The following is a 21,558-nucleotide window of genomic DNA, read 5'->3' on the forward strand; positions in this document are numbered from 1 at the left end:
CCAGTGGTGTAAAGTACTTAAGTAAAAATACTTTAAAGTAGTACTTAAGTATTTTTTTTGGGGATATCTGTACTTTAATATTTATATTTTTGCCAACTTTTACTTTATTCCTAAAGAAAATAATGTACTTTCTACTCCATACATTTTCCCGACACCCAAAAGTACTCGTTACATTGACAGGAAAATGGTCCAATTCACACACTTATCAAAAGAACATCCCTGGTCATCCTACTGCCTCTGATCTGGCGGACTCACTAAACACAAATGCTTCGTTTGTAAATGATGTCTGAGTGTTTGAGTGTGCCCCTGGCTATCTGTCAATAAAAAATAATCAAGAAAATTGTGCCGTCTGGTTTGCTTAAAATAAGGAATTTGAAATCGTTTATACTTTTATTTTTGATACTTAAGTACATTTTAGCAATTCCATTTACTTGCAATACTTAAGTATATTTAAAACCAAATACTTTGACTTTTACTCAAATAGTATTTTACTGGGTGAATTTCACTTTTACTTGAGTCATTTTCTATTAAGGTATCTTTACTTTTACTCAAGTATGACAATTGAGTACTTTTTCCACCACTGTCAACACCTTACAGCTAACAGTTATGGATAAGCGTGAACACTGTCAGTCAGGAATTTTAGGGTTAACATCAATCTGTCAGCATGGGACAGACAACAAAGCAAATGAGAAATCAGATTTGTATTGATCTCTTTTATTCCAATGACATGAACGACTGATCACTAGTCAGAGGACAGACCGACACTAGGTAACTACTTAGCATGCTCACAGCACTGGGCCATGACATCAAAACAGAGGCGGAGCTACAATAGATCATTCACTTGTATGTCTTTTTACCTTTGGAAAATAAAAAGCAAATCAGCACAACATTTTTTTCTCACAGATTTGCTGAGGGAGACTAGGGTGGCTATGATCCTGTGCTTTAGCAGACACCTTCTCCAGTAGCGTGTGTGCATTTACTCAATGTGTTTTTATAGTTTGTGTTGGTGTTGTGTGTTTGGTGTGTATAGTAAGCACATATGGTGTATGTATGTATGTGTTAGAATTTGGCAGTCAACAGAGCTTCTTTCTCCAGCAGCAGGTCTCCATATCTCTGTTGCAGCTCCTTCTCTCTCTCCTGCTGTCTCTCCACATCCTCCCTTAGAGCCTAGACAAAAAGAGAAAATTAAGTCCAATAAGCAACTTCACATGCCTCCAGTTTGTGTCAGCTGCAGTGTGTGTACGTAACCTGGTGTTTCTGTGATATGGCGGGGTGTGTGCGTGAGTACATGTACCTCTTGTCTACGGGGTATTGCGGTGTCTTCTTGTTTCTTCAACTCAGTGAAGGTGTGGAGCTCTGTAGCTGCCTGCTCAACCTGCTCCCACAGTTCACCATGCTGCTTCAGCAGGCCTACAGCACGGGACTGGTACCCTCCTAGTAACACCTACACACACACATACCATATAACTGCTCCCACAGATCACCATTATGCTTCAGTAGGCCTAGAGCACACAAATGGCACTGTTTAGAAACACCTTCAGACACATACGGAAAGAGTATCCATACATATATATATATATATATATTCACCTTGAGACGGCGCTCCAGACGAGCAGCACGACGGGCCTCACACGTCATATGGCCTCGGTTTATCTAGGAATACACAGATTCACACATCATAAACACACACATTCACTTACAGATACGTCATAATATACATCATAAGCCACCTAAGGATCAGCAGCTTCTGGTGTAAAAAGAACATGATCGTGTGTGCATGTGTGTGGTCTCACCTCTAGTTTCTTCTCCAGGGAGTCTATTCGGTCCTTCTTGGAGGCTAGGTTGGCCCTGGTGTAGCGGCTCTGGGCGGAGAGATACAACACCTGGCCGTAACACTCCTCCCACACCTGGCTGTAGGCCTCCATGGACAGGTCCCCGTGACCCATACCTGCCCTCACCACCTCCATCTCCTGGCTCAGCAACTCACTGGCCTGGTGGGAGGGGAGAAGACACACATTTGATCATTTACAAGCACATTTTCACATTGCGTGGATAGGGCTGTGTCGGTCATGAAATTTTGTCAGCCGGTTATTGTCATGCAAATAGACAAAGTCTCACAGTAATTGACCATTAATCAACAAACATATTTAGCATCTCTAGGCCTCCACGCATACAAGCCGTTGATGCGCGTCTTTAAAACATCTACATTTAAAAAAGTCAATTTAATCCATTGAATATACACCATCACAATAAATCCATTATTTATTTTAGGCAGGTCTAAAGCAACATGATAAGAAATGTATTTCAGGAGAACCGAATACGAGTCGGCCTACTGTATGTTATCTGGCTAAGCGGTCCTCTGTAGCTCAATTGGTAGAGCATGGCGCTTGTAACGCCAGGGTAGTGGGTTTGATCCCCGGGACCACCCATACGTAAAAATGTATGCGCACATGACTAAGTCGCTTTGGATAAAAGCGTCTGCTAAATAGCATATTATATTATTAATATTATTATGCCCCATGCCATAGGCTGTAGGCTTGTTCATTTAGCAGACAAGATCTGCTTATAAGTCCCCTGCCATTATTTTATATTATATGATTTTAATAATAATAATAATAATATAACTGAACTTTGAATTGAGTAAATTGAAAATATATTTTTTCCCTTGCCTCAGGCTTCATACCCTGTTCTCTCATCAAGTGATCATATTTTCACCCATCAGACTATTCTCAATTGAATCTTGTCTAACACTAATATGTAAAATTTGTTTTGATTTAGCATGGCCCATTAACAAATAGGTAGGAACAGGGGCATGGGAAAAAATACACGTCATCCATATGCACTCGAATAGCCCGGCTACTCTGGTTTTATAACGGCGCAGCTGAGAAATAAAAAACACAGTAGAAATTAATCATAAATAATGTATTGTCATTTTGGAGTCACTTTTACTGTAAATAAGAATATAATATGTTTCTAAAAACTTCTACATTAATGTGGATGCTACCATGATTACGGATAGTCCTGAATTAATCGTGAATAATGATGAGTGAGGAAGTCAGAGGCATACATACCATACCGCCCAAAGAATGCTAACCTCCCCCGTTATTGTAATTGAGAGGTTAGCATGTCTTGGGGGTACAATAGTTGTGCATTAACTCTCTCATTATTCACGATTACCTCGTAATCATGGTAGCATCCACATTGTAGAAGGGTTTAGAAACATATTCTATTCTTATATACAATAAAAGTGACTCCAAAATGACAATACATTATTTATGATTAATTTCTATTGGGCACAAAATAATCTGAAACAACCAAAACAAACAGCAAATGTGTCCAACAAGTTTGTAGAGACAAGCTTGATGTAATCATTGCATGCTAGGAATATGTGACCAAATACTAAACTTTTGACCACTTTAATATACAGTGCATTCGGAAAGCATTCAGACCCCTTGACTTTTTCCACAATTTGTTACGTTACAGCCTAAAATGGATTAAATTGTTTCCCCCCCCCTCAATCTACACATAATATCCCATAATAAAGCAAAAACATGTTTAGACATGTTTGCTAATTTATTAAAAATAAAACAAATATCACATTTACAGAAGTATTCAGACCCTTTACTCAGTACTTTGTTGAAGCACCTTTGGCAGCGATTACAGCCTCAAGTCTTCTTGGGTATGACGCTACAAGCTTGGCACACCTGTATTTGGGGAGTTTCTCCCATTCTTCTCTGCAGATCTTCTCTGTCAGGTTGGATGGGGAGCGTCACTGCACAGCTATTTTCAGGTCTCTCCAGAGATGTTAGATCGGGTTCAAGTCTGGGCTCTGGCTGGCCACTCAAGGACATTCAGAGACTTGTCCCGAAGCCACTCCTGCGTTGTGTTGGCTGTGTGCTTAGGGTCGTTGTCCTGTTGGAAGGTAAACCTTCGCCCCCGTCTGAGGTCCTGAGCGCTTTGGAGCAGGTTTTCATCAAGGATCTCTCTGTACATTGCTTCGTTCATCTTTCCCTCGATCCTGACTAGTCTCCCAGTCCCTGCCGCTGAAAAACATCCCCACAACATGATGCCGCCACCACCATGCTTCACTGTAGGGATGGCGCCAGGTTTCCTCCAGACGTGACGCTTGGCATTCAGGCCAAAGAGTACAATCTTGGTTTCATCAGACCAGAGAATCTTGTTTCTCATGGTCTGAGAGTCTTTAGCTGCCTTTTGGAAAACTCCAAGCGGGCTGTCATGTGATTTTTACTGAGGAGTGGCATCCGTCTGGCCATTCTACCATAAAGGCCTGATTGGTGGAGTGCTGCAGAGATGGTTGTCCTTCTGGAAGGTTCTCCCATCTCCACAGAGGTTCTCTGGAGCTCTGTCAGTGACCATCAGGTTCTTGGTCACCTCCCTGACCAAGGCCCTTCTCCCTCGATTGCTCAGTTTGGCCGGGCGGCCAGCTCTAGGAAGAGTCTTGGTGGTCCCAAACTTCTTCCATTTAAGAATGATGGAGGCCACTGTGTTTTTGGGGACCTTCAATGCTGCAGAAATTTTTTGGTACCCTTCCCCAGATCTGTCCCTTGACACAATCCTGTCTCTGCGCTCTACGGACTATTCCTTCGACCTCATGGCTTGGTTTTTGCTCTGACATGCACTGTCAACTGTGGTACATTATTTAGACAGGTGTGTGCCTTTCCAAATCATGTCCAATCAATTGAATTTACCACAGGTGGACTCCAATCAAGTTGTAGAACATCTCAATGGAAACAGGACGCACCTGAGCTCAATTTCGAGTATCATAGCAAAGCGTCTGAATACTTATGTCAATATCAGTTTATTTCATTTTTATAAATGTGCAAACATTTCTAATAATCTGTTTACGCTTTTTCATTATGGGGTATTGTGTGTAGATTGATGAGGATTTTTTAGAATAAGGCTGTAACAAAACGTGGAAAAAGTGAAGGGGTCTGAATGCTTTCCGAATGCACTGTAGATGTTGGCAAAATACCTCCCTGCACATTCTCAATGCAAAAATAGCTGCAGATTAGGAGCAGAGTGTGGAGGGGTATGTGTGTGTGTCCTCAACTTGCAGCGGGCAGCCATATTTGCTGTCACTCAGTCAGAATGGGCATCAGCATTTCATCTTTTTTTCCCTACCCATTTTAGTCATTTAGCAGATGCTTTTATCCAGAGCGACTTACAGTTAGTGAGTGCATACATTTTTTATTTTTCATACTGCCCCCCCGTGGGAATCGAACCCACAACCCTGGCATTGCAAAAGCCATGCTCTACCAACTAAGCTACATCCCTGCCGGCCATTCCCTCCCCTACCCTGGACGACGCTGGGCCAATTGTGCGCCGCCCCATGGGTCTCCCGGTCGCGGCCGGCTACGACAGAGCCTGGATTCGAACCAGGATCTCTAGTGGCACAGCTAGCACTGCGATGCAGTGCCTTAGACCACTGCGCCACTCGCTACCCTTGCCCCGCCTGTTAGATATTATGCACATTCATAGCTTGATAGCAAACGTCTTCGCCATGTGATTTATCATAGTAGCAGGCACCAGCAATCTAAATGATCAGACCGAAAACATGAGGAAAACTGATCGGGTGAAATTATGACGCAAGTGGACGAGAAATACAGAGCAGCAAGATCAACGTACAGCCCACACTTCTCTTTAAAGACAGCCAGTTGAGTTATTTAAACTATGTAGAACCTCGCACATGACTGACTGACATGAAAGATGCGTGCTGGCACCCGATCACGGATAATTACAAAAAATACTCCGATCATAATCGTTTTCTGGAAATTGCCCATATCCATTACGATACTTGTTTTGTCTGACTATTTATTTTATTTATTATTTTTAGTCATTTAGCAGACGCTCTTATCCAGAGCGACTTACATGAGCAATTAGGGTTAAGTGCCTTGCTCAAGGGCACATCGACAGATCTTTCACCTAGTCGGCTCGGGGATTAGAACCAGCGACCTTTCGGTTACTGGCACAACGCTCTTAACCACTAAGCTACCTGCCGCCCCGGCACACCCCTAATGGAGACCATTGCGATGAAGTGGAAACCGGTTGGGAAACACTGGCTAATAGGTGTGTGTTTGTTTTACCTGTGCCAGATCCTCATTGCTGATTGGCTGGTAGGGGTGTCTGTCCAGGTGGGCGATGTGTTCTGCGTTGTTGGAGGTGGAGGCAGGCCCTCGTTGTTTGCTGCGCTGTGGTTGGATAAACAAAGGATGTCAGTTCTGCCCCAAACGTAGCTCTGTGTGTGCATGTGTACTCCTACCTGTTGGTTGGCTGGTGGGTGGTGTAGACAGTCAAAGTGCAGCATGGTGATCATCTCTTTCTTGATTATCTCCTCAGCCTGCTGCAGCTCTGACAGAGGATCTGTTCCCATCGGACGCAGGATGGACTCATTCACCTACACACAATTCTGCATTAGTATTGTCGCTAATGTCAGGGCCGGGAAGGGGAGAAGGTGATGCAGCACTGGAACTGTGTGTGTGAGAGAGTGTGTGCTTACCTCTGATGGTCTGGGTAGAGTCCTCTGTACAGCAGTGTGTCTCAGCTTCAGCTCTTTCTCCCTCTCTGCATCCCTAACAGCCTGCAACACACACATAATTAGACATATTTAGATAAGATAGTCTACAGTAGAGCTTTATGAGTTGTATGCATGCGTGCATGTGACTATGAGTTACAGTATACCTGTTTGCGTAGCTCTATCTCTGAGGCATCCTCTATGTATCCGGTCTCTGTCTCCATTTCCTCCAGTTGAGTCTCTGCGTTTTCTGGTAGAACGATCTCAAAGTCATTCTTGGGGACCGGCAGCGACATCAGACCCAGCTTCAGCTGCTCCCTCGACTCTCGTTGCTACACACACTAAACAGTTACACACAAACACAGAAGAACTCATACAAAACATTAGCCAACTCAATAGTAGTTTTTGTTACCAGATGTTTAGCGTAGGCAGGGTCTGCTAGTTGTTCCTCAGTATTGATGTTGAGTTTGTCTCGTAGAGGGGTGCGTCCAGGGGTTACTCCAGGGGTCACAGTACCAGGTCCTTTAGGGGTTAAACCTCCCTGGGGGGTCATACTGCCCTCGGACCCCGGACCAGGGGTTCTACAACAACAACATAGTATGTGTCAATAGTCAGTACAGAATTAGGTCGCTGTTTTGCGTGTGTGTGGATGGCTTGCGTGTGTACCTGAAAGGTGTGGTCAGTACAGTATTAGGTGTCTGTACTGCCTGTCTTTGGGGTGTGACTCCTGAGAAGTCACTCTGGTGGAGAGGAGTGTTCAGACCTCCTTTCAGAGGAGTGTCTACGTTAGTCAGAGCCATAAGGTTCTGGGCCTCCTAGAGAGAGATATATAGAGAGAGATACAGGTAACTGCCAAAATAAAGGAAACACTTGAATAAATGAGGGATACAAAGAATATTGAAAGCAGGTCCTTCCACACAAGTGTGGTTCCTGAGTTAATTAAGAAATGAACATCCCATCATGCTTCGAGTCATATAAAAATGCCCAGCTGGCCATTATTTTGGCTCCCATGGCTAGAAGAGATTTCAGTGACATAGAGGGTCTCAAAGGAGCATAGGGGGTTTAAAGGGTGTGTATGTGTCTCAGTCACCAGATCTCAAGCCAATTGAACACTTACGGGAGATTCTGAAGTGGCGCCTGAGACAGCGTTTTCCACCACCATCAAATTATGGAATTCCTCGTGGGAAAATGGAGGGATCTATGTAGAATCTATGCCTAGGCGCATTGAAGCTGTTCTGGCGGCTCGTGGTGGCCCTTTATGTATAGTGGATAGCTTGCTTCATGTTATATCCCGAGAGACAGAAAAAAGGGAGAGAGAATGTGTGTACCTGTAGTATCTTATCCTGAGCTGCGGGGGTCTTGGGGGTGCGTAGCCCAGTTGCCATAGCGCTGTTGGTGAGGCTGTATTCTGATAGGAGGGCTGAGGAGGCAGAGTTAGTGATCCCAGACTCCTCAGCGGTCTGACGAGCAACTTCACTGGCCTGACCCAGCTTCACCACCTCCTCCAGCTCCGCATCAGAGATCTACACACACACAGCGTCAGAAAGACACAGCATCAAGACACACACACAACAGACAGCGTCAGACACACACAGTCAAACTTCACTGGCCTTACCCAACTTCACCACTTCCTCTAGCTATGCATCAGAGATGAACACACACACACACAGCAGTGTTACCTGCGGTGCAGGCAGCACCAGTTTGCTGCGTTTCTTGGTGAACTCTGCTACTCCGCTGGTCTGCAGGATGGCTGACGGAAGATCACTCTCCTTCTTCTTCTTGATCTTCTGTCTATCTCTCTTCCTCTCCCTCTCTTCCTTTTCACTGAGGACACAAATAATGTCAGACACACACAGGTCTCTCCTCTTCACATTCAAATGGAAAAAATATCTATACACAGCCCAACCACATCACACATGTAGCATTACATGCTGACTACACAGGACACGCAGGTTGAAATTTCAAAACGAACTCTGAACCAACTATATTAATTTGGGGACAGGTCGAAACACATGAAACATTCATGGACATTTAGCTAGCTAGCTTGCTGTTGCTAGCTAATTTGTCTTGGGATATAAACATTGGGTTGTTATTTTACCTGAAATTCACAAGGTCCTTTTTCTCCTGGATATTTGTAGAATGTGTACCCATTTTGAGGCCAACAAATTTGTGTGTTATCTACTCCGACAATTAATCCACAGATAAAAGGGGAAACTTAGTTCGTTTCTATTAATTGCTACTCCTTCAGTCTTCTTCTGACTTTATATGGCAGTTGGCAACCAACTTTAAGGTGCATTACCACCACCAACTGGACTGCAGTGTGGACCTCAGTTCAGCTTTCAATCACCCACGTGGGCTTTCCTCTTGGCTCCTAAAAACCAATGAGATGGGAGAGGCAGGACTTGCAGCACGTGAAGCTTCAAAAATAGAACCAAGTTCTATTTTAGCGCCTGCTACGCAGACGCTCGTTGGCACGTGCGAGCAGTTTGGATGAAATTATTGAATAAAATGTATGTGTACATTTATTTTGCAACGCTTGTGTATATAACGCGAGCGGTGTGGTCAGCATGTTAGCCCAGTAGAGTTAGTGTGTGTGACTGACTTGCGTAGCTCTCCGTCCAGGTGTTGTTGTCGCAGGCGTTTGAAGTTTGGTTCCAGACCATCGTAGAGCTCCATGCTGGTGTCATAGAAACCCTGGAATCATAATGAACATTAGCACCCAATACTACATTGATGTGTGTGAAATGTCTGTGTCTGTAAGATGTCTGTGTGAAGTGTTACCTGAGAAGGCTTCTTCTCGAAAGGGATCTCAGCATTGTAGTCCACTCCTCTCTTCTTCTTCCTCTTCTTCTGGGCATCGATGCCTGCTGCCCTCAACTCCCTGCGCTTCTGTAGAGCAGCCAGACGTCTGGGAGGGGGGGGAAGAGGACGTGTGTTTGTCAGGGTAGTACATTTTCTTTATTTGGTGGTAGCACTGAGCAAATTCTGAAATGTCTGTCTGAAGGTTATGCTGAACGTTATGCAGCTACAAGTGCCACAGCATAACAGTTCGCAAACAATTACAAATCCTGCATTTGTTGTATTCACATGACACAGCTCGATTGAAACAGATGTGTGCTGGTGTGTAAAAGGTGTATGTGTCTACCTGGCCTCCTCCAGCTGTTTCTCTCTGGCTTTCCTCTTGGCTTTCTTCCCCTGAGTGTTGGCCAGACGAGCTCTGGCCTCAGACAGCATCTCCAGCTCATCTATACACACACACACAGAGTCAGGTATGGTCTCATTTATTTATTTTTACCATACAAGTTGACTGCACAGCAACGACCCGAGGAAAAGTTGCACTTTGTGTACCTTCGTCCATGTCCACAGGGTCAGGCCTAGCGGGCTTGGTTTCAGGGTTGGGGTCGATCTCTCCAGGTTTCAATTTCCTGGGATCGTCAGCTGTATCTTCCTCATTGTCCCTCTGGGCCGCTTTGTCTCTAGAAGAAACACATCAAGAAGAAAAAGCATAAGAACACTCCAATAAGTATTCTCTGAACACAAAGAGAAAGTGTGTTTGTGTCTTACAGTAGGAACTCGTAGTGCTCCAGACACTGGGCAGCGGTGCGTCCTATGATAGGAGCAATGGTCCTCCACTGGGTCGGCATAAGCTTGGCCAGATGGAGTAGCTTCTCCTCTTCCTCTCTGGACCACTCGGTTTTCTTAATGCTAGGATCCAACCACTCATACCTACACACAAACACAACACATTATATACACACAGACCTCTTTCCACACACACACACTCACAGAAACCACTCGGTCTTCTTTGGTGTTGGGGCTCAGCTTCTCATGCATGCCACACACAGACACGCACACACACAGACTGACCAGCGGGCCTTGCACTGTTTCGCAGACTTGCGGTGCAACAGGGAGGCAATACGAGACCACTGATTCTTCCCATATTTCATCACCGCTGCCTTCAGGATCTCATCCTAGGAGAAAGAGAGAGGGAGGGGTATTGTTTTATTGATTAATTGTTTACTGATCCCAGAGGGAAATACAGCTTCAACTACAGACAAACAATTTTGAAAGATAGACAGCACAGACAGTGTTAAATGGATACTTAAGGATTTTGGCAATGAGGCCCTTTATCTACTTCCCCAGAGTCAAATGAATTTGTGGATACACTTTTTATGTCTCTGTGTACAGTATGAAGGACGCTAGAGGTAGTTTCGTGGGCCAATGCTAACTAGTGTTAGCGCAACGCCTGGAAGTCTATGGGTATACAGTGAGGGAAAAAAGTATTTGATCCCCTGCTGATTTTGTACGTTTGCCCACTGACAAAGAAATGATCAGTCTATAATTTTAATAGTAGGTTTATTTGAACAGTGAGAGACAGAATAACAACAACAAAATCCAGAAAAACACATGTCAAAAATGTTATAAATTGATTTGCATTTTAATGAGGGAAATAAGTATTTGACCCCCTCTCAATCAGAAAGACTTCTGGCGCCCAGGTGTCTTTTATACAGGTAACGAGCTGAGATTAGGAGCACACTCTTAAAGGGAAGCAATCAATCAATCAGATTCCAAACTCTCCACCATGGCCAAGACCAAAGAGCTCTCCAAGGATGTCAGGGACAAGATTGTAGACCTACACAAGGCTGGAATGGGCTACAAGACCATCGCCAAGCAGCTTGGTGAGAAGGTGACAACAGTTGGTGTGATTACTCGCAAATGGAAGAAACAAAAAATAACTGTCAATCTCCCTCAGACTGGGGCTCCATGCAAGATCTCACCTCGTGGAGTTGCAATGATCATGAGAACGGTGAGGAATCAGCCCAGAACTACACGGGAGGATATTGTCAATGATCTCATGGCAGCTGGGACCATAGTCACCAAGAAAACAATTGGTAACACACTACGCCGTGAAGGACTGAAATCCTGCAGCGCCCGCAAGGTCCCCCTGCTCAAGAAAGCACATATACAGGCCCGTCTGAAGTTTGCCAATGAACATCTGAATGATTCAGAGGAGAACTGGGTGAAAGTGTTGTGGTCAGATGAGACCAAAATCGAGCTCTTTGGCATCAACTCAACGTGTTTGGAGGAGGAATGCTGCCTATGACCCCAAGAACACCATCCCCACCATCAAACATGGAGATGGAAATATTATGCTTTGGGGGTGTTTTTCTGCTAAGGGGACAGGACAACTTCACCGCATCAAAGGGACGATGGACGGGGCCATGTACCGTCAAATCTTGGGTGAGAACCTCCTTCTCTCAGCCAGGGCACTGAAAATGGGTCGCGGCTGGGTATTCCAGAATGACAATGACCCAAAACACACGGCCAAGGCAACAAAGGAGTGGCTCAAGAAGAAGCACATTAAGGTCCTGGAGTGGCCTAGCCAGTCTCCAGACCTTAATCCCATAGAAAATCTGTGGAGGGAGCTGAAGGTTCGACTTGCCAAACGTCAGCCTCGAAACCTTAATGACTTGGAGAAGATCTGCAAAGAGGAGTGGGACAAAATCCCTCCTGAGATGTGTGCAAACCTGGTGGCCAACTACAAGAAACGTCTGACCTCTGTGATTGCCAACAAGGGTTTTGCCACCAAGTACTAAGTCATGTTTTGCAGAGGGGTCAAATACTTATTTCCCTCATTAAAATGCAAATCAATTTATAACATTTTGACATGCGTTTTCTGGATTTTGTTGTTGTTATTCTGTCTCTCACTGTTCAAATAAACCTACCATTAAAATTATAGACTGATCATGTCTTTGTCAGTGGGCAAACGTACAAAATCAGCAGGGGATCAAATACTTTTTTCCCCTCACTGTATACCCATAGACTTTCAGTCATTGCGCTAATGGTAGTTAGCAATTGCGCTAACGCTATTGCACGCAGAGACATACAAATGGAAAAATTCAGCTAGTGAGCTACTTTTAGCAACACTAGTATATTTACACACAGGGTGGCTCATTAATGGGATGCAAAAAAACTGAACGGTCCATTGTAAATCATGGAGTTGAGTTCAGTCGGCTAGCCCTGGAGGCAGCTCTGCAGAGTGGTCACTGGCTGCCACAGCCACAAAATCTGATTTTAAACCTAACCGCACAGCTAACCCTAATACCTAACCCTAACCTTAAATTAATACCAAAAAGCTAATTTTTATTTTCATAGATTTTTACGATATAGCCAATTTTGACTTTACAGCTGGCCCATCTAGCATAAATCGCTCAGTTATGCTTCCAGGGCAAGATTAACGTCAACCTGCTGCTCGCGGTGAACGACTCCAGGATTTTAGGAGTCGAAGTAGTGGACTCTTGCTCGACTCCCAAAATACACAATGGCTGCGCACACGCCACCTCATTATTGCAGTCTTACTAGGAAGACTAATATTGCATTCTAGGGAGGACTGGCATGAACATGATGTTGCCCATTTGCTTGGCAATTTATAAAAGGCCTATTCTATTTGAATATAGAAGGTGATGTTCAGGAACTAAAATATTTCAGTGAAGTTTTTGCTCTGTGTAGCCTTAACAGATCCCAGGGGATGATGCGGCACACTACGCCGAAAAGCCTACTCTTTGCCGTGTTATATAGCCTAGCCCTGATTGGACGGGACTAGTATTAGTAGAGATGTTGGTTATCTAAATACACTGCTCAAAAAAATAAAGGGAACACTAAAATAACACATCCTAGATCTGAATGAATTAAATAATCTTATTAAATACTTTTTTCTTTACATAGTTGAATGTGCTGACAACAAAATCACAAAAATTATCAATGGAAATCAAATGTATCAACCCATGGAGGTCTGGATTTGGAGTCACCCTCAAAATTAAAGTGGAAAACCACACTACAGGCTGATCCAACTTTGATGTAATGTCCTTAAAACAAGTCAAAATGAGGCTCAGTAGTGAGTGTGGCCTCCACGTGCCTGTATGACCTCCCTACAACGCCTGGGCATGCTCCTGATGAGGTGGCGGATGGTCTCCTGAGGGATCTCATCCCAGACCTGGACTAAAGCATCCGCCAACTCCTGGACAGTCTGTGGTGCAACGTGGCGTTGGTGGATGGAGCGAGACATGATGTCCCAGATGTGCTCAATTGGATTCAGGTCTGGGGAACGGGCGGGCCAGTCCATAGCATCAATGCCTTCCTCTTGCAGGAACTGCTGACACACTCCAGCCACATGAGGTCTAGCATTCTCTTGCATTAGGAGGAACCCAGGGCCAACCGCATTGATGTGCCATCCTGGATGAGCTGCACTACCTGAGCCACTTGTGTGGGTTGTAGACTCCGTCTCATGCTACCACTAGAGTGAAAGCACCGCCAGCATTCAAAAGTGACCAAAACATCAGCCAGGAAGCATAGGAACTGAGAAGTGGTCTGTGGTCACCACCTGCAAAACCAGTCCTTTATTGGGGGTGTCTTGCTAATTGCCTATAATTTCCACCTGTTGTCTATTCCATTTGCACAACAGCATGTGAAATGTATTGTCAATCAGTGTTGCTTCCTAAGTGGACAGTTTGATTTCACAGAAGTGTGATTGACTTGGAGTTACATTGTGTTGTTTAAGTGTTCCCTTAATTTTTTTGAGCAGTGTATTATGCAAGCATGTGGGTTATTCCAGAGTACAAGTTTCAAATGATTAGTTTTTTTCCAAACAGCCCCTTGAAACAAAAAAAAACGTCATTCAATTGACTTATGACAGAAGCCTGGGGCCTCATTTATCAATCATGCGTAGGCACAAATCTGTAAAATCAGTAATTTCTTTCTTTAGAGAAAGTGAAACCATTGTTGAAATACTATAAAAGACATAATGGAAAATCAAATGAGAGCCTGGTCTTGCGGTTTGAAGATTTGGCACATGCTGCATTTCGCAGAGCGCGTTTTTAGAGACAAGTGGGACTTTTTCTACAGAAAGTACAGATTGGCTCATCAGATATATTTTCCCAAAACCAATCTTAGAAGATTTTTGCGAGGATTTAAGACCTACTTTTAAAAAGCCAACATTCCATTCCGGTGCACATCCAAGTGCTCTCCACCCTCTGGTTTTAGGCAACGGGCACTTTTCAACGGGAGCTTGCCGATCGGCATCTCATAGCCCTCGATGAGCCAAAGTTTTGGATGCAATAATCAGCTAAATGAACAGTAACACATACAATTTCCATACACCATCACACAACAGGTTGAAGTCAAGAGGGGTTTCTTTGCCATGATGCCATCAATGGGTTCCCAAATACCAACGGAGCAATAGACTGCACCCAAATTGCCATAATATTACCATCCCAAAACTATTTCAACTATGTGAACAGAAAAGGCTTCCACTCTTTATGGGCAGGTGATAAGTTATGTGATGTGCAAAAGACGCTGCTGAACGTTGTGGCCAGGTGGAACTCTAGACTCGTTCATTCTTCAAAACAGCAATGTTGGCCTATACGCCTACAGTAAGGAGCTGTTGAGGATGGATGGCTTATTGGTGAGTGTTGCCTAATCATTTGAAATAGGCTATATTTGCCATTGCTAAAGCAACGTTGTATATTCCCCACGGGCTTTAAAGGTATGATTTTAATAATAATAATAAATAATAATAATAATAAGCCATATAGCAGACGCTTTTATCCAAAGCGACTTACAGTCATGTGCGCATACATTTTTACGTATGGGTGGTCCCGGGGATCGAACCCACTACCCTGGCGTTACAAGCGCCATGCTCTACCAATTGAGCTACAGAGGACCATATATGGTTAATCAGGGGCGTTGGGAAATGCAAACAGCATAGGTCATGCATGAGCACTGAGAACCATTGGTATTTATCAATGGTTATCGCCTGCCGGTGTGCGTATGACGCTAGTAGGATTGTTTGATAAATTACACTATGCGTAGGACCATTCTAAATTCTGTTCGTAAGTAGTATTTTAGAATAGTTTCTACACAATATTGATAAATGAGGCCCCTGGAGTGGAGGTTTTTATTCTAGGCGTTTAGATATTTCAAAGTCAACTCTAGACGATAATAGGCTAAATGGAAAACTTGTGCTTGGCTGCCAAATGTATAGGTGTCCCCATAATATTTAAATTGAGGAAGTGTGATCATAATCATTATTTTAGTGATCAATGGTAGACGTCCTTCCTAATTCAAATGCCCACCATTCTGCTGATTTGAGCTGCTGAACCGTATTTGCAACACTTGGATAAGAAAGTGAACTTTCCATTTCCAAAAACTTTAGTTCAGTGGGGAATCGGGGATGGCCAGCTTTGTGATCTATTGACCAGGACGGGGTTCCCCAACTGGCTGCCCATGGGCGATGATTTTATTTAGCCCCCCAAGTTGAGCTAAAAAAAATATGTTTCTTTTTTTTGGGGGGGCATAAAAATACTAAAAACACCAGAAAATCTATTCCAAGTGATTTTCTATTTGGAAATCTGTTCCAAAGTATTCTCACGCATAATAGAGAGATATATGTGATCATATATAGTTGAAGTCGGAAGTTTACATACACCTTAGCCAAATGCATTTAAACTCAGTTTCACAATTCCTGACAATAATAATCCTAATAAAAATTCCCTGTCTTAGGTCAGTTAGGATCACCACTTTAATTTTAAGAATGTGAAATGTCAGTATAAAAGTAGAGAGAATGATTTATTTCAGCTTTTATTTATTTCATCACATTCCCAGTGGGTCAGAAGTCTACATACACTCAATTAGTATTTGGTAGCATTGCCTTTAAATTGTTTACTTGGATCAAACGGTCTGGGTAGCCTTCCACAAGCTTCCAACAATAAGTTGGGTGAATTTTGGCCCATTCCTCCAGACAGAGCTGGTGTAACTGAGTCAGGTTTGTAGGCCTCCTTGCTCGCACACGCTTTTTCAATTCTGCCCACAATTTCTATAGGATTGAGGTCAGGGCTTTGCGATGGCTCCAATACCTTGACTTTGTTGTCCTTAAGCCATTCTGCCATAACTTTCGAAGTATGCTTGGGGTCTTGTCCATTTGGAAGACCCATTTGCGACCAAGCTTTAACTTCCTGACTGATGTCTTGAGATGTTGCTTCAATATATCCACATAATTTTCCTTCCTCATGATGCCATCTATTTTGTGAAGTGCACCAGTCCCTCCTGCAGCAAAGCACCCCCACAGCATGATGCTGCCACCCCCGTGCTTCACGGTTGGGATGGTGTTCTTCGGCTTGCAAGCAACCCCCTTTTTCCTCCAAACATAACGATGGTCATTATGGCCAAACAGTTCTATTTTTGTTTAATCAGACCAGAGGACATTTCTCCAAAAAGTACTATCTTTGTCCCCATGTGCAGTTGCAAACCGTAGTACGTCTTTTTTTATGGCGGTTTTGGAGCAGTGGCTTCTTCCTTGCTGAGCGGCCTTTCAGGTTATGTCGCTATAGGACTCGTTTTACTGTGGATATAGATACTCTTGTACCTGTTTCCTCCATTATCTTCACAAGGTCATTTGCTGTTGTTCTGGGACAGATTTGCACTTTTCGCACCAAAGTACTTCCATCTCTAGGAGACAGAATGCGTCTCCTTTCTGAGCGGTATGACGGCTGCGTGGTCCCATGGTGTTTATACTCGCATACTATTGTTTGTACAGATGAACATGGTACCTTCAGGCGTTTGGAAATTGCTCCCAAGGATGAACCAGACTTGTGGAGGTCTACCATTTTCTTTGAGGTCTTGGCTGATTTTTTTGGATTTTTCCATGATGTCAAGCAAAGAGGCACTGAGTTTGAAGGTAGGCCTTGAAATACATCCACAGGTACAAAGTAGATGTCCTAACCGACTTGCCAAAACTATAGTTTGTTAACAAGAAATTTGTGGAGTGGTTAAAATACGAGTTTTAATGACTCCAACCTAAGTGTATGTAAACTTCTGACTTCAACTGTAAATGTATGCAAGGTTTGAAATTATTATGTTTTAGTCAAATATTATGTTTGGGCATCTTGCGGTCAATTTGCAGTATACAAATTATTTGTAATTATGTTCCGCCCCCTAACCATCTGCTCAAGAAAAAGGAATGTCTAGCGGCTTAATCTAGTTGATGATCTCTGGCCTAGGGCATCAACAGCCAGGGTTTCATTAAATAAGCTATAGGCACCATACTTTTTATTGCACATTTACTGCCTAATTAACCTGACTCATTTGGTGATGTTTAACTTAAATTCACTGGCACAATGTAGAATATCTTCGCCATTCTAATTGATATACTTTTGGTGAGTCAAGACATTGCGAGATACAGTTTACCAAGATATAGCCTTTGCACACTGTTCCAACTGTCTGGCTGCCCCTCATTTCTCTCCCTCGTGGACTCGCCTGCTCTCTCTTTGCTAGGAAAGATGCGAGTGTGTGTTCAACTTTCGGTCTGTTGCGTGTAGAATAGCCTACTCGTTGATATCCCCTACTTTTGTGACTTGCAAGAAATTGTAAGCCAAGTATTTGCGAAATACAGCTTTTGATGACCAATGCACGGTTCTGACCGTTTGCCTGGTGACCGACCTGCCTACCTATGCCTGGCTGTGCCCCTACCCTCAGCTCGCTCTTTCTTTGCTATGAAATATGTAAGAGTTTGTTCTCGGAAGTAGCCTGCGGCAAATACTCAGTCTCCATCCATTGTTGCAAAAATACAGACTCTTAGGAGTCGATTCCTAGCAGAATCGAAACTTGACACCAATAAAAAATGGGAGCCGACAGGCAAATAATCGATTATTTTGTTGTTAAATCTTCACCAACCGTCCCAAACACCTGCAAAGTTTAAATATAATTGTATTTAACTTCTGGCACCTCGGACTCTAACGTTTTTTTTCAACCATATTACGAGCAACGCTAACGTTATTGTGTAAATAACGTTAAATACACCAGCGCTGCTATAAGCAGCTAACGTTACTAGCTAGCTACCTTAAACTAACTAATGTTGTTAGCTAGCTAGTTGACTAGCCAACTAATGTTAGCCAACGTGATCCAGTGAATTACACGCTGTTGAGTAGCTAAATCAATACATGTACATGGTAGCTAGTTAGCCTGGCGTAAGATTTGACTTACCTAGCTAAAAGTATTTGAATATTAGTTAGAAACTAGCTAGCAGCACACCGTAGCGTTAGCCATGCCAACTTACCTCGGTGTTTCGCCATACACCCCCCTTGATCATGATACGCGGCATCTTGGCTGTTGTGTGTTGCTACCCTTCAGGTAGTAACTATAAAGAAACAACCAAGATACCACAAAATAAAACAATACGAAGAGTTGGACACAAAATTTAACTACAATGTACGAACACGGTATGTTTTCAACTTGGACAGTAATGCAATATGGCGGCCACCGGAAGTGCGCAAACTATTGTGGCTTCATTAAAATATAATTACTACTTCTTCTTCTTCTGTGCATTTTATATGGCGGTTGGCAACCAACTTTAAAGTGCATTACCGTTACCAACTGGACTGGAATATGGACCAGAGACACTGAAGGTCTAAATCCTACCCAATAATCTCGTCTCCCTAAGGAAACGAAATACATAATTAAATACTACATCCCCTGAAGAGTTCCCCAGCAGTTCACTTAATACTGGCTCTTCAACCCCATTACTCCTCAAATCTAATAACAATCGCTCCCTTTCTCTCACATATTTCTGGCCCTGAAATAGAACATGTTCCACTGTCTCCATCTCCTCCTGACAATGATCACACCTCCCAGTCAGATGTTTCCCCACCACTTTCAATGTACTATTTAGCCTTGTGTGTCCCAGTCTCAGCCTTGTGACTACACTTTCCTCCCTTCTCTCTTGGCCTGAGGACCTCCCTGCCCCCACCTTTTCCTGGATCTTATACAGGTGCCTTCCCTTACTCTCCCTGTCCCACAACTCTTGCCACTTATTTTTTACCCACTGTTCTTATTAATCCCTTGGCTTCTGCTTTACTGATTGACAATTCCATCTCAACATTAGGATGTTTAAGAGCCTACTTGGCAATAATATGCACTTCCTCATTCCCCTCTACTCCCACATGAGCTGGTACCCAGAGGAACATCACAAATACCCCCATCTGTTTCACCCTATACAAACATTACAAAACCTCATACAATACATCCTGTCTGCTCTGAGACACACATTAATTTAAACTAATCAGTGCTGCAAAAGAGTCAGAGCAGATGACTACCCTGTCTGGCCTCACCTCCTCCACCCACTCTGCAGCCAATAGTATGGCCAACAACTCCATTGTGTAAACAGATAAATTATATTTTTGTCACTGCCACCTTAAACTCAGGAACACTAAAAGCTGCTCCTGTCCTCCCTGTTTTAGGGTCCTTAGATCCATTTGTGAATATATTCAAGAAAGCATAGTATTGTGTTCTTAAATGTTCACTTACAGCTGAAGCTACTCCTTCCTCAACATCTCTTACCCTCTCAAGCAACCCTAGATCTATCTCTGGTTGAGGGAGAAACCAAGGTGGGATAGCAGGAAGAACCACAGAGGGGCTAAACTCCCTCCCAAACAACCTCATCTCTCTCGCCATGCAATTGCCTATCCACCCAAAGCTTGTATTCAGATTTTGTTCATGTTCCCAGCACTCTAGGAGCACCTTTTTTGTAGGATGTGTAACTTTATGTCCTTGTAGATTTACCCAATATGTCAGGGCTAGGTATTGTCTTCTTAACTTTAACAGCATCTCTCCCAACTTTACCTGCATCGCTGCCACCGGGGAGGTCCTGAGTGCTCCACAACATATTCTTAGGGCTTGGGCCTGGATAACATTTAGATTTTGTCTGAGCTGCTGATCCATATGCTATACTTCCATAATCCATTGATGACCTTAACAGCGCTATATATAGCATTTTCAACGCCATTCTATCTGCCCCCACTCCATTCCTGACAAGCAATGCATCACATTCAATATTTTCTTTCCTTTGACAACTACTCTGTTAATATGCTCCGCCCATGTAATTCGAGTGTCAAACCAGACCCCCAGGAACCTAAACCCTCCCACCCTCTCCAGATTCCTTTCAGATTCCTTCCATACAACTTCAAGTATATTTCCTCCCCAACCTTCCTTTTAGAAAAAAACACAGTCTGTGTTTTCTCAACTGAAGACTTGAAGCCCCACCTGAGGGACCACTGCTCTACTTCACTAATCACTTCTTGAACTCTTCTGGCTGTATGGGTAATATTTCTCCTTCTCTTCCACAGCGCTCCATCTTCCGCAAACAATGACCTCCTAATATCAGGTCTCACCTGAGAGAATACATCGTCAATCATAATGGAGAACAACAAAGGACTAATGACACTTTCCTGGGGGGTACCATTATATATATATATATATATATATATATATATATATATATATATATATATTATCCACCTCATAGTTTTCTGACATAGAGCTCCCCACCCTCACTTGTATTGATCGCCCAACAACAAAATCCTTTATCCAATTTAAAACCCTTCCTCCAACCCCCATGTTATCCAGCGTGATAAGTAGGTGTTTCTTCCACATCATAACATAAGCCTTCTCTACATCAAAGAAAACGGCTACCACCACCTCCTTACCTTCGTGTCTTAAAGTAATGATGGGCTGTCGTTTCTCTTTGCATATTTGAGCTGTTCTTGCCATAATATGGACTTGGTCTTTTACCAAATAGGACTATCTTCTGTATATCACCCCTACCTTGTCACAACACAACTGATTGGCTCAGATGCATTAAGAAGGAAATAAATTCCACAAATTAACTTTTAACAAGGCACAGCTGTTAATTGAAATGCATTCCAGGTGACTACCTCATGAAGCTGGTTGAGAGAATGCCAAGAGTGTGCAAAGCTGTCATCAAGGCATAGGTTGGCTACTTTGAAGAATCTCAAATATAACATATATTTTGATTTGTTTAACACTTTTTGGGTTACTACATGATTCCATATGTGTTATTTCATAGTTTTGATGTCTTCACTATTATTCTACAATGTAGAAAATAGTAAAAATAAAGAAAAACCCTTGAATGAGTAGGTGTGTCCAAACTTTTGACTGGTACTGTATGTGAGATGTCA

The 21,558-nt window shown here is 43.2% G+C and overlaps 1 protein-coding gene across 1 annotated transcript; it reads right to left on the reverse strand.

Annotated features, from left to right (window-relative positions):
- Window positions 1-698: 698 nt before the first annotated feature.
- Window positions 699-18,835, reverse strand: LOC121559871 (cell division cycle 5-like protein). Its single transcript, XM_041872938.2, has 19 exons — window positions 18,642-18,835; window positions 10,400-10,503; window positions 10,097-10,258; window positions 9,881-10,008; window positions 9,678-9,777; window positions 9,314-9,440; window positions 9,135-9,226; window positions 8,212-8,356; window positions 7,861-8,055; window positions 7,199-7,347; window positions 6,945-7,113; window positions 6,700-6,864; window positions 6,518-6,598; window positions 6,281-6,415; window positions 6,105-6,209; window positions 1,794-1,991; window positions 1,591-1,653; window positions 1,295-1,444; window positions 699-1,167 (listed from the first exon to the last, which is right to left on the reverse strand). The coding sequence occupies exons 1-19, from the start codon at window positions 18,684-18,686 to the stop codon at window positions 1,060-1,062; spliced, it is 2,421 nt and encodes an 806-aa protein (XP_041728872.1). The 5' UTR covers window positions 18,687-18,835; the 3' UTR covers window positions 699-1,059.
- Window positions 18,836-21,558: the final 2,723 nt, after the last annotated feature.

The sequence above is a fragment of the Coregonus clupeaformis genome, unplaced genomic scaffold (assembly GCF_020615455.1).
Source record: "Coregonus clupeaformis isolate EN_2021a unplaced genomic scaffold, ASM2061545v1 scaf0794, whole genome shotgun sequence".
Taxonomy (NCBI): Eukaryota; Metazoa; Chordata; class Actinopteri; order Salmoniformes; family Salmonidae; genus Coregonus; species Coregonus clupeaformis.

Bases quoted from the DNA above. Each gene is read 5' to 3' on its own strand.
- LOC121559871 (XM_041872938.2), bottom strand. From the start codon at position 18,686: ATGCCGCGTATCATGATCAAGGGGGGTGTATGGCGAAACACCGAG. The intron at 10,504-18,641 runs GTAAGTTGGCAT...TCTTTCTCCTAG, and splicing joins GTGTATGGCGAAACACCGAG to GATGAGATCCTGAAGGCAGC. The intron at 1,445-1,590 runs GTGAATATATAT...GTGTGTGTGTAG, and splicing joins GTCTGGAGCGCCGTCTCAAG to GTGTTACTAGGAGGGTACCA.